Source organism: Protopterus annectens, chromosome 9.part0 (genome assembly GCF_019279795.1).
Source record: "Protopterus annectens isolate FY-2018-M chromosome 9.part0, PAN1.0, whole genome shotgun sequence".
NCBI classification, from domain to species: domain Eukaryota; kingdom Metazoa; phylum Chordata; order Ceratodontiformes; family Protopteridae; genus Protopterus; species Protopterus annectens.
Window position 1 is genome coordinate 1,927,266,090 of NC_056743.1, and position 12,311 is coordinate 1,927,278,400.

The 12,311-nt window shown below is 44.6% G+C and overlaps 1 protein-coding gene across 2 annotated transcripts in view; it reads left to right on the forward strand.

Moving 5' to 3' along the window:
- NACC1 (nucleus accumbens associated 1) overlaps positions 1-12,311 on the forward strand; it is a 652,977-nt gene that overhangs the window by 285,250 nt on the left and 355,416 nt on the right. For both annotated transcript variants that reach the window (XM_044084734.1, XM_044084735.1), the window contains exon 3: positions 10,917-11,090. In XM_044084734.1, coding sequence (XP_043940669.1) covers positions 10,917-11,090 — 174 coding nt within the window. The remainder of the gene's footprint in view (positions 1-10,916; positions 11,091-12,311) is intronic.

The following is a 12,311-nucleotide window of genomic DNA, read 5'->3' on the forward strand; positions in this document are numbered from 1 at the left end:
CCTCAGTTGGGTTCTTAACTCACTAAGAAAGCCCATCTCTCCCATTTGACATCTTAATTTTGTGCCAGAAAACCTGACTCTGCTTCCTCTTGAACCATCTTCTGCCGCCTCTTTAAAATTCTATACTTAGAAAACTATCCTCCTCTTGGACCTCATCTCTGCCTGGAGAGTTTTTCAGCTACAAGCTCTCATGGCCATTCCACCTTTTCTCATCTTTCACAGGGACAGGGTGACTCTCAGGGCTAACCCGTCCTTCATGCCTTAAAGTAGTGAACAAACTGCCCCTCAATCAGGCCATTCACCTTGCCAGTTTGTTTCCCAATCCCCATGCTAGTGGGGAAAGGATCTTGCATTGTTTGGACATTCACAGGTAACTCAGATTTTACCCGGACAAGACTAAATCCTTCAGAAAGACTGACCACAGCTGTTTGTATCTTTTATGACCCCTAAACTGGCTGGGGCAGCCAGTCTCCAAACAAAGTATTGCAGCCTGGATTTCAATGGTCATTTTCTTCTGATACTCGCAACATAAGACCTTACCTTCCTGCCCTAAAGCATATCCTTCTAGGGCATTTGCTTCCTGAGGAGCTTTTCACAAAAGAGCAGACTCCAAGTCTGTCTTGGAGGCGGCCACTTGGTCCTCTGTACACACCTTTACCAGATGGTACAAAATTGATGGTTTCTCCAGTTCCAGGACAGCCTTTGCTAGGTCAGTCCTGCTGGACAACTCTTCTCAACAACTAGCAATCCTTCCTTCACCCTTTAGCGCTAGGCATCACCTGTATGTCAGGAATATGACAGCGGTGATTTCATTCAGAACATAGCACAGTTGTGTAAGAACTTACCATAATGGTAGAAGTCTTGCTGATCACTGTTGCAGTATTCCATCCCACCCTTCATCCTCTCTTCTGTCACTCACTCTCATCTTCAGTTGCCCCTCCTCCTTTCCTCTAGCCTTTGCTCCCTTTCATGGGCAAGGGGAAGTTTTCTTACCAGTTGGAGCTACACCCTTCCCAGCTGACCAGTCCCCTCTCTCAGTAGTCTTCAAGCTGTCTTTATACTCCTATACACCCAAGCTGAGGTCATGTGCTAGATGTACGACCTAGGAAAGGTAAAGCTTTGGTACTCCAGCCGGATGTCAGCAGTGACAACCCATATGTCAGGAATACTGCAACATTGACCAGTAGGGCATCTACTGTTATGGTATGGTGTGTTAAAGTTCGTACATACTTGTACTTTCTCACCCTTTCCATCATGCTGAAAACAATATTAGAATGTATGTATGTTTCTGATCTATGGCAAGAAACTGCAGTAGTACCAATTCACCATGTTTAGGGTCACCCAAACAATTTTAGAACTACTAACTTCACGAATATTCTATGTGGAGTCATGGAGGGAATCATAATGGAGCTTGTCCAGAATGAGACAACCTGTTATCTAACAGAAATGCAACAGCATGAGTTTGATGTTGATCTGTATATAATTTAGTGTTTAAAACATTGGCTGTGCAAGTGGATGTAACAAGTTGGGGGGAGGTATAGTTAACCTGTCTGTCCCAACGAGGTTGCACTGTGGGTGGGCAGGGTGGCTTGATGATGACAACCTGTTACTATAGTGAACAGTGGGACAATGCTGATGCTCATCACATATCCTAGACATGGGCTGTTACCAAGCATGCTCATAGGGCTGGGAATTAAAGCAAAAACTCTCCCTGGCAGTAGTAAGACATTTTCTCAGGTGCCTCCGTCTCCTCACTGTAGTAGTCCAGGGGAGTTAAAGAGGTGTGATAGATCCATTTGAGAAGGAGAGGCCCTGGGAGCAAATGGTAGTGAGCTCTGCAGAGCCAAAAATTAAAAATTGGCTCAAAAAAGCACCTTGTCTATCCCATCTAGTTCTAAAGGGCATGAATTGTCATTCCAAGGAGATCACTGTATCACTTTATACCTCGTTGATCTCATCCGTTATTGAATGTGGTGCTGCATTTTTGATCTAATTCTGTTTGCAAGCCTATGCTTGGGATGTAGTACTGGGGTAGTTAATGCCAGATTAGAGATACTAATAGTAATAAATACATTTTGGTAATAGAAAAGAAATGTGATTGATACTTTATACCTTTTCCAAGGTTGTGGAATAAGGTTCCTCTGGAAATCAAAAGACAGTCATTAACTTCATTTGGAAATAATCTTGGTAGAAACTAGAAAATGCGAAAGTACAATTGCTGTAGTTAAGTTTTTTGAAGGTCAGTAGATTGGAAGCTTAAGTACTGATGAACCCATGAGAAGGGCTTTCACATCAACCAGCTTGAGCTACAGACAGTACGACTAGGTTTGTCACGTAGTACAGACAATACTATTACATCTTTCATGGGGTACAGACAGTACTGCTACCTCTGTCTTGTGGTACCTAAGCTGGCAGGGTGGCACAGGGTTGCTTCTGACCTTCAGCTCACACCAGCTGCTCCTCTTGTTCGCAGAGTCTTCAAGACCTGCGTTATATGTCCATCTGGGCCCTACCTGTATCACTCTCAGGGCTAGTGAGAGATTTAGTGCAGTGTCATGGTGCTGTCAGGGAGTATGCCCTAACCCCACCACTGTGCGACAGCTTTGTGAGCTCTCCTATGGCTGTCTTTGGGAGGAGTATGCACATTTCCACACATAGCCAGCCTCCCGACCAAGTGGCACACTGTTTGCAGGGTGAAGCTTGCCAAGCTCTTCATGCTGCTATTGCAGTGATCTGGGCTGCTTCCCTCATCCCAGGATGTCCAAGCTTGCATTGGCTTACTTGCATCCTTCCCCACCTGGTCCCTCCAGCATCCATGTCACTAGTCGAACACAAATAGTCTAGTGTGCAGTCAGGGCTTTATCCCTTCGCATCATGTGGCCAGGTGTAGACAAACACATCTTGTTCTGCAGTTCGCATCCTGGGGAAAATGGCTACGTGGTAGAAACTGAGCCACTCAACTGTAGTTTTCTGGAGCTGCAGACTTAGTAGCAATGTTTAGCCTCTCATCTTCCAGAAGTGGGCACTCCAGAGATTTTCATTCTCCTCTTTTAAGCGGATATATTGCTTGACCCTGTTCTTCATGATGCTGTTAGGGTAGGGGGAGGTCCCATTCTCCACCTGCTGATTACACCACTCATTACAAAGTTTAGGAAAGAATGATCAGAGCTAATTCTTTTTGCCCCATCATAGCCAAACCAGATGTACTTTGTCTGTCTTGTCCCTTGTGGTTTAAAAAAGGTATCCCATTTGTAGCCCTTGGGTCCTCCACAGCTGAGTGCTATAGTCAACTCCATCTCTGGTCATGGCTCCTGTACCAGATGCTCTGTTCCTGCCTGGCTTTCCATCTGTGCTGTCAGAAGTAATTCAGGAAATCTGATGGTCTTCCGCAGGTAGAATAAACTTGCTCTGCCAAGTGGAAATGGTTTTCTGTTTCACTGCCCCCCAAAGTCAGGCAGCTTATAGGTATCCGATCTATTTTCAGCTCCTGTATGACTTGGACTTCAATTATTTCGTAGTCAGAATGCATGTCAGCAGTTGTTGCCCATCATGTCCTTGTGGATTGCAGCGTTTGGGCCCAACACTGGTTAGTTCAGCAACTCACGAAAGAAGTGTTGCATGTCTGCCCATCTTTTGAAGAACCCCATCCCATCATGGAATTTGAACTTCTTGACTGATTGACTAGTGGGTCTGTCATTCAGATGTGAAGTTTTAAATATCTGAATAATCATTTTTATGATGGCAGTCACCTCCTCTTGCATTATCTTGAAGCTGCAGACCTTCATGTATAGCGAACTCTATCTGATGTTTCACAAGGTTCAGGAGTCATTTTGGACCAGCCCCACATTTTCTTCAGAAAGTAATTTCTGAATTGTCTGTAAACCTGTCCATCTTTTTTTTTTCTCCACTGAAGACAGGAACCAGTGCAGAGAGAGACATTCACATACTGGATTTGCACCATCAGCTCAGTTTTTACTGGAATTCAATATAGGTGTTTAGCATGTTTGCACAGTTGTTCATTTCATTTGTTTTAGCCAACAAAACCCTTTCATAGCAGTTTGGTAACACTATTATCTTTGTCATCATGCACTGAAGTTAAGTGCTCACTGAAAATGCTTTAGTCAGACACTGTTTCACGAGGGGTGTGGTTCCTTGCTTTAAGAATGTGTTCATTATTTTACTGTGTGCAGCAGCTACTTGATCCTTTGTCCGCTCTTTGAACAGTCATTACTGATTTGATGACAAAACTTGAATCAGGCCTTCTTTGGTGCCTGAGCACTTCATGGATGTTCATCGTGCATACAGCTGCAGTAATCACAGATGGGTTCTCTGCCGTCAGGCGGGTCCTCGGTCGGCCGAATTCCAAAGTCTAGGTCCGGCGTCGGTTGTTGTCGCTTTCTCTCCTGACGTCAGTGAGGCCGGAGTATATAAGACAAAGCCGACGCCATGTTCTCCAGTCTTTTTTGCCGTGCGGTGCCCGAAGCAGAAGCAGTTCGCAAGTGCCGGTCGGCCAGCTCCTGAATTACGAAAAATTGGAAACCGAAGTCTTCATTAAAGCTAAGTACCCCGTTGGGGAAACTTTTCTTGCCTCAGACCGATGTCAGAAAAAGTTAATAATTGTATTTCTTGTGGCAAGCAAATACCGCATAAGGATTTCCATTCCCTCTGCATACCTTGTTTAGGCCCAGACCACGACGTCTCGGGCTGTCGCTTTTGCGCTACTTTCAATAAACGCACTATTAAGCGTCGGGCGGAGTTCGCCCAACACTTTTTTGGTAAAGCCTTTGATTATAAAATGTCGTCGGAGACTCCGACTACTGTTTTGTCCAAAAAATGCAAGGACAAGGACCGACACGCGAGGTCCGCGGTCCCCACCGACACCACGCCAAAACTGGCTACACGTGGTCCGGTTCTCAGCGAGACACCTTTGCAGTCCCTGACTACCGACGACACTCCTTTGGCGGTGTCCTCTGTACCCGAGACCGCAGGTACCTCGGCCCTTTCCCAGACTACAACCACCGAAGCCATTGCGAATGTTGAGCTTCCTAATGTGGACAGGTCCACTTCCACCCATGGTGTCTTTAGACCCTCATCTTCCTTTTCTATTAAGGCCTTTACTAAATCCAAATCAGCCAGGCATCCCAAGAGGCCTGTTGCACAGGGCCCTTCTCCAGGCCCCATGCCTAAAAAACAGATGCTTAAAATGGCTGAGGATTTAATTACTCTTATCAGGGGTTCTCAGCCCCCTCCAGACAAGAGACCCAGAGTGGAGGAAGATTTTCCCTCTTCTGATCAGGGCTCCATTTTATCAGAACATTCTGATGTAGAGGAACACTCTTACTCCCCTTTTGAAGATTCGGATGCAGAGCAGTCCATTCCTTCTGTATCTCCTCCTGAGGATTTTTCCTTTGGGGAAACCTTGCACACTTTGAGGGAACACTTCCATTGGGAAGGCCAAGACTTTTCCGACTCCAAGAAAAGACTTGGGGAATTTCTTTTGTTACCTCAACACAAACCTCTGGCGATACCTCCTGTTTTGGACATACTTGATGATGTTTATTCGGAGGCTTGCCTTAACCCGGATTCCCTGTCTCCTGCACCAGTCAAACCTGATAGGTACTACAGAGTTCCTAACTCTCACCAATTTCTCTACAAAAGCCATAATGCTGACACTGAAACCATTTCTCAAGGCCCCAAGGGATTGAAGGCCTCTACTACCAAGAATCCACTTCCTGCCGAAAGAGAGTCAAGATCCTTAGAAAGGTGGGAAAAAAGGTATATACCTCGGCCACCCTAGCCATGAGTGCCTTAAATTGTCAGTTTCATATGCTTAAATATCAACAGTTCCTGTTATCACAATTAAGGAATAAAATGTCTCAACCTGAACAACCAGATTTGAAGGAGTTGCAGGATATGATGCATAGTGCAGAGCAAGTGGATAAACACACCTTACAATGTGGCTATGATGCCCTAGAGGCCTCACGTAGAGCTGCTGCTACAGGATCAGTCATTTGTAGACATGCCTGGCTTAGGGAACAAAGCTTGCCTGATCATGTGAAAGCTAAACTTCTAGATGCTCCTTTACAAAAGGATGTGCTGTTTGGTACTAATGCTGAGGAGATATTACGGAAAATGGAAGAAAAAGCCAAATCTATGCAAACTGTCAGAGCTTTTCTACAGGTCCAACCACCACGTTTTAGCAGAAATTGGCCTTCAAAAAACTGGTCCTTTCCAGCCACTGACAAGCCCCAAAGAGGTAGATACAGATGCACAAGGGGCAGAGGGCAATCACAAGGATCATATAGAGGCCGACAATGGCAAACTCCAGCACCAAGAGGTGGCGAAGACAGTGCACAACAGTACAGGAAACAAACCCAATGACTCCCTCATTTCCATGCCAAGCAAGTCTCAGCTGGCAGCACCTTTGGGAGGAAAGCTGGCATTATTTGCAAGACATTGGCATATTGTCACAACAGACAAATGGATCCTGGACGTTATAAACAGAGGCTACAAATTTCAATTCCACACTCTTCCAAAAATGAGAGGCATGCCAAACCTGCCACACAATCAAAGGGCAGAGGCACAACTACAAATTTCAAAGCTCATAGGCATGAGAGCTATTCAAGAGGTACCTACTCACGAACAAGGTCAAGGTTTTTTTCCAGACTTTTTCTGGTACCAAGGAAAGGAACCGACTGGAGACCCATTTTGGACTTATCCATCCTAAACACATTTTTACTGCACCAAAATTCAAGATGCTCACATTACAGCAGCTTCTTCCCAAGCTGGGCAAGGAGTTTTGGCTGGTAACATTGGACCTCAAGGAGGCATACCAGCATGTCCCAATCAGACAAAGCTGCAGAAGATACCTCAGATTTCTTGCAGGTTCAATCCACTATCAATTCTCTGCATTGCCCTTTGGCTTATCTACTGCCCAGAGTATTCACAAAATGCCTGGCATCAGTGATTGCCTACTGCAGACTTCAAGGGATACATATTTACCCTTATTTGGACGACTGCCTGATCCAAGCGGACAGCAAGCACATACTTCTGGAACATCTGGCCTATGTAACACGGTTACTGCATTCTCTGGGATACACAATCAACAAAGAGAAATCCAGGCTAACACCATCTCAGAAAATAACTTTCCTGGGTGCCAACTTGGACACAAACACCCAGATGGCCTATCTTACGCCAGAAAAACAGGGGCAACTAACTCAGTACTTCAAAATACTAGCAAAATGTACCAGGCTTACTGCAAGGAAAATCCTGCAGGCTCTGGGCTTCATGGCATCTTGCATTCTTTTAATCCCATGTGCAAAGTTGCATATGAGGAAACTTCAATGGTACCTAAAAAACCTATGGTCTCAACACAGTCACAGTTTGGAAACAATAATACCAATAATTCCATGTTTGCAAAAGGAATTTCTATGGTGGGCCCAAGCATGTCAAGCAAACACAGGTCTCCCATTCTGCAAGCCTCAAGCAAATAAAGTCATCACAACAGACGCCTCAGATTACGCCTGGGGGGCACACATGACAGACAGGTGCATTCAGGGCAAATGGTCCCAAAAGGAAAAGCACCTTCACATCAATCAAAAAGAAATGCTAGCAGTAATAAATGCAATTACAGCTTTCAAGGACCTCCTGCATCCAGGACAGTTACTGATGAGAACAGACAGCACCACAGTAATGTGGTACATAAACAAACAAGGAGGAACACATTCATACCACTTGTGCAGACTAGCCATGACTCTTTGGAACTTGGCTCTGGAATGGCAACTCGAACTTCAAGCACAGTACTTGCCAGGATTGGAAAACACGCTGGCAGACAATCTAAGCAGAAATATGACAGATCCACACGAATGGAAGTTGCATCCTCAGGTGTTTACAGAGATAATCCAAGCATGGGGGAGGCCAGACATAGATCTTTTTGCCTCCCACAGGAATCATCAATTGGAAAAGTTTTGTTCAAGGACCTTTCATCCAAAGGCCTGGAGAGTGGACGCCCTTTCATTCAGTTGGACAGCATGGACAGTTTACGCTTTCCCACCTCTGCCTCTTCTGCCCAAGGTGCTTTTGAAAGCAAGATCAGACAGACCGAAGATGATACTGATTGCTCCAGATTGGCCAAGGCAACACTGGTACCCGCTCCTGAGGAGCCTAACACATACTCCTCCCTGGTCCCTACCTCTAATGCCTCTTCTGCTGACTCAGCACAGCTACAAAACTCTTCACAGTCAGCTGAAAACACTCAATCTCGCTGCATGGAAAATTCTTTAACACCACAACAGACCCTACTCTCCAAGGAGGTGCAGGATGTCATTTTGGAGGCCAGAAGGCCATCTACTAGAAAGGCTTACTCCGCAAAATGGAAACGGTTTTGCTCTTGGAATGAGAAAAAAAAGGCCAGGACCCTAGAAAACTGAATTTGCCTCAGGTATTACAGTGTCTAGCTGAGCTGCTGAACAGTGGACTTTCATTTTCTTCCATAAAAATCCATGCCTCAGCCATTTCTGCAGAATTCAACACGGATCCACCTTTATTTTCTCACCCACTCTTACGACAGTTCCTCAGAGGGACTAAGAATATAAGACCACCAAGGAAACAACCAATACCAGCCTGGGATCTTAATTACATTCTAGAAAAATTAACATTGCCTCCTTTTGAACAAGCTGCCTCAACAGATTTGCAATATTTGTCCTGGAAAACAGCCTTCCTTCTGGCCATCACTTCAGCTCATAGGGTTTCGGAACTACAGGCCCTCATGGCAGTGCAGCCCTTTCTCATCTTCCATCAGGACAGGGTTTCCCTTCGTACCAACCCGTCATTTATGCCTAAAGTGGTATCCAGGGTAGCTTTAAATCAAGCCATACACTTACCTACCTTTTACCCCAATCCTCAAAACAATGGGGAAAGGCTGCTACACTCGTTAGACATCCATAGGCAGCTACGTTATTATTTGGACAGAACAAAGTCCTTCAGGAAATCAGAACAACGTTTTGTGTCCTATGCTGTAGGGGCTCAAGGGAAGCCAGTTACCAAGCAGACAATTTCAAAGTGGATAGGCCACTGCATATGGTTTTGTTATTCATATCATGGGAAATCTGTTCCCACAGGCATCAGATCCCACTCCACCAGGGTCACAGCTACCTCTACAGCCTTCCTCAGAGGAGTTCCTACCAAAGATATTTTGGAGGCAGCCACTTGGAGTTCTGTACATACCTTCACAAAACACTACCACCTGCCTTTATATTCCAAAACTAGAGCAGGCTTTGCCACTGCTGTGTTGCAGGGCATTCTGGCTCATCCCAGTTCCACCTAGTACCTACCACCCTGTGCATAGCTTTGGGACTCTACCCATCTGTGATTACTGCAGCTGTATGCACGATGAACATAGTACAGTTTTGTACCTACCATAAATGTAGATGTTCGAGTGCTAATACAGCTGCAGTACAAGTTACCCTCCCGCCTTCCCCTCTTGGTAAAGGCATGGGGCCTAACCCCCTCTTCATACAACCTGACTGGGTTATCTTTCTATGGTTTATTTGCTTGCAACTACTGATTTTGGATTATATTGCATTGCATGTATATATATAATTTATGTATTGCCTTCCTTCTGGGGGCACCTGACATCTGGGGCAAGAAAGACTGAAGAACATGGCGTCGGCTGTGTCTTATATACTCCGGCCTCACTGACGTCAGGAGAGAAAGCAACAACAACCGACGCCGGACCTAGACTTTGGAATTCGGCCGACCAAGGACCCGCCTGACGGCAGAGAACCCATCTGTGATTACTGCAGCTGTATTAGCACTCGAACATCTACATTTATGGTAGGTACAAAACTGTACTTTCTGCTTTCTGAACAGTTGTCTGCTTTCCAGATCCTTTCACCCTGGTGCATTTATGTTGTAGTCAACTTGATTATGGATCCATCAGGAAGGGACTTGGTGTTGGACATGAAAGACGTCTTCTTATGACTGATGATTTTATAAGGAGATTCACCATGGTAGGTCCCAGATACATTCCTGTTCCCCCACGTTTGGTTGGCCTCTCTGTCCAGCCTTCGATCTTCGTTTCCTGTAAGCTGGTCAAGTATGTATTTTTATATAGGTGTTACACCATAATTTTTTGTTGTTGTTGTTTGTATGTTTACTTTTTCTTGATTTGATGGAAGCTGTGTTACACACTGTGGTTGGGGTGAGCTGGCAGGGTCTGGGGCTAGGCATGCTGTTATGGTCTGATTTGATGTCACTGTATGTGGTGCATGGATAGCAGGGGCATCAGATTATGATGGCTTCTGTGAAAATACTGTGAATTGGAAAGGAAAGAGAGGATGAACCTGAAGTTCAGACCCACCAGGGTGGGCCCTCTCGTTAGGTCAGCTGAGAAGGTAAGAATGTTTCTGTTTTAACCTTCGTGTGTCTGTGCACAGTTTCTGCAGATTGTATAGAGGCCTATATGGTGGTCCGGTCAGTTTGATAAAGCTACTCCAAGAGGTAATCTGCATTTAAGATGTAGGACTGGGAAGAAGGAATGAGGAAGTTTTGCTTTGTGTTGCATATACAAATTAGGAGGAAACTGGCAATGTGAAATGTATGGCCTGGCAGATAAGATGCCTAGACTGCACTGCACTTAAGGAAGAACTTACGGTAGACATGCCATAGGAAGAAGAGAAGGATAAAATATGGAAAAGATGGAAGTGGCTAGCATTCTAGCAAAATACCATTGTTTCCATTTAGTGCCACACAGACCACATCCTTCCAAGTTCTGTAGCCCATTTATGATCTTTTTAATTATTTTTTCTTTTTAGAATTTCATTATTAATTAATTTAGTCTCTAGTGTCTGTCAATAACTGAAAGTATTGTTTATCCCAATTACTCCTTATTAACGTGTTGTTAATATCAACTGCAGCAGAGAGAGTGGAAGCTTTACCTGATCACATGACTTCAGACTCCAGGAGTCGAGTGCGGGTACGGCAGGACTTGACTTCCTTACCAGATGAACTTATTGCTCAGATTGGGAATCGCTGTCATCCGAAGCTGTACGAGGAAGGAAGCCCTACTGAAAAGTTGGAACTTGTGACAGGTATGCCATACATATTGGAAAACATATGGTTAAGTACTTTTTGGTGATCAGAGGTGGTGTGTGCTAACTTGTTTATATTACGTTATTACAGTCCTTCTGTCTTATATTCCTGACCATACTTGAACAGCTGTTTGATGCCCAATATTACGAGTCCCAGGACCTTGAACAGGTTGTGCTGATGAGTGCTTACCCATGGAGATTGCATGTATAAGTTAAGGGGGCATGGGGTATCTCCTCCTACATGGATGTGGTGAAAGGTTTGCTCCGTTAAGATTCACTGAAAGTGTCTTTCAACTTAACCTGTTTGTGATACTGGGATTTGTGGTAGTTTCTTTCGTATTGTCATCCCTAATCAGTAGAGTTGAAATAAAAGGTGCTACAGGAGCAGTATCTTTTATGGTGTATAGCCCTTGCATTCCTGACATCTCTAAGAAATTATCATTGCATGGGATGTTGAAAGCATAAACAACTGATTTAATGAACGTGGTTTATGGTCTGAGTTGCACTCAACCTATCAGAAGTCGCTGCCCCTTGCTATATAGAACAGTAACTTTGTAGGAGTCTCGGCTGCTGTACTCCCAGATTTCCTGATCAAATATCCTAAACTTGAGTCATGCTGGCGTAAGGAGCTCTACATTCACTAACAAGTAACATGTACGTATAAGCAACATGTAGAAATGCCTTCTGTCAGACTTCTAGCTATTACAGTACCAGTCAGTCCTTTCAAAAGTTATTTTAGGTGATGGTGTATGAATACTGGGGTTAGGCGCACACTGGTGATGCAGTCTTGTCTTTCCTGTAAATATTCACTGCACATGCTGATGTAACAGCTCTGAAGTGTGCATGAGGGAGAGACAAGTTAGCTTATCTCATGGTAGAATGGCCAATATTTAGGGAATTTGCCTACCACACTAGGACCTGTATGTTCATTATCTGTACATTTTAAGTAGGTATAGTGGCACTGATCGAGGTTGTTGAGACGAGTCTCTGACTTGAATTACATGTTGGAGGCAGCAGACCTCTGAGATGATTCAGCTGTCTTTTGAGGATATATTTATTATAACAATAGATCTACGAGTATTAGGTGAATGGGACTGAATGGCAGATGTGATGGCATGGAAGAACATAGAGTGAGTCTGTAGGATTGCTGGAGCAGCTGTCCAAGATGGGAAGCTTGTTACGGTGACCAGATAAGGAAGATGACCTGTCTGGATCGAAAGG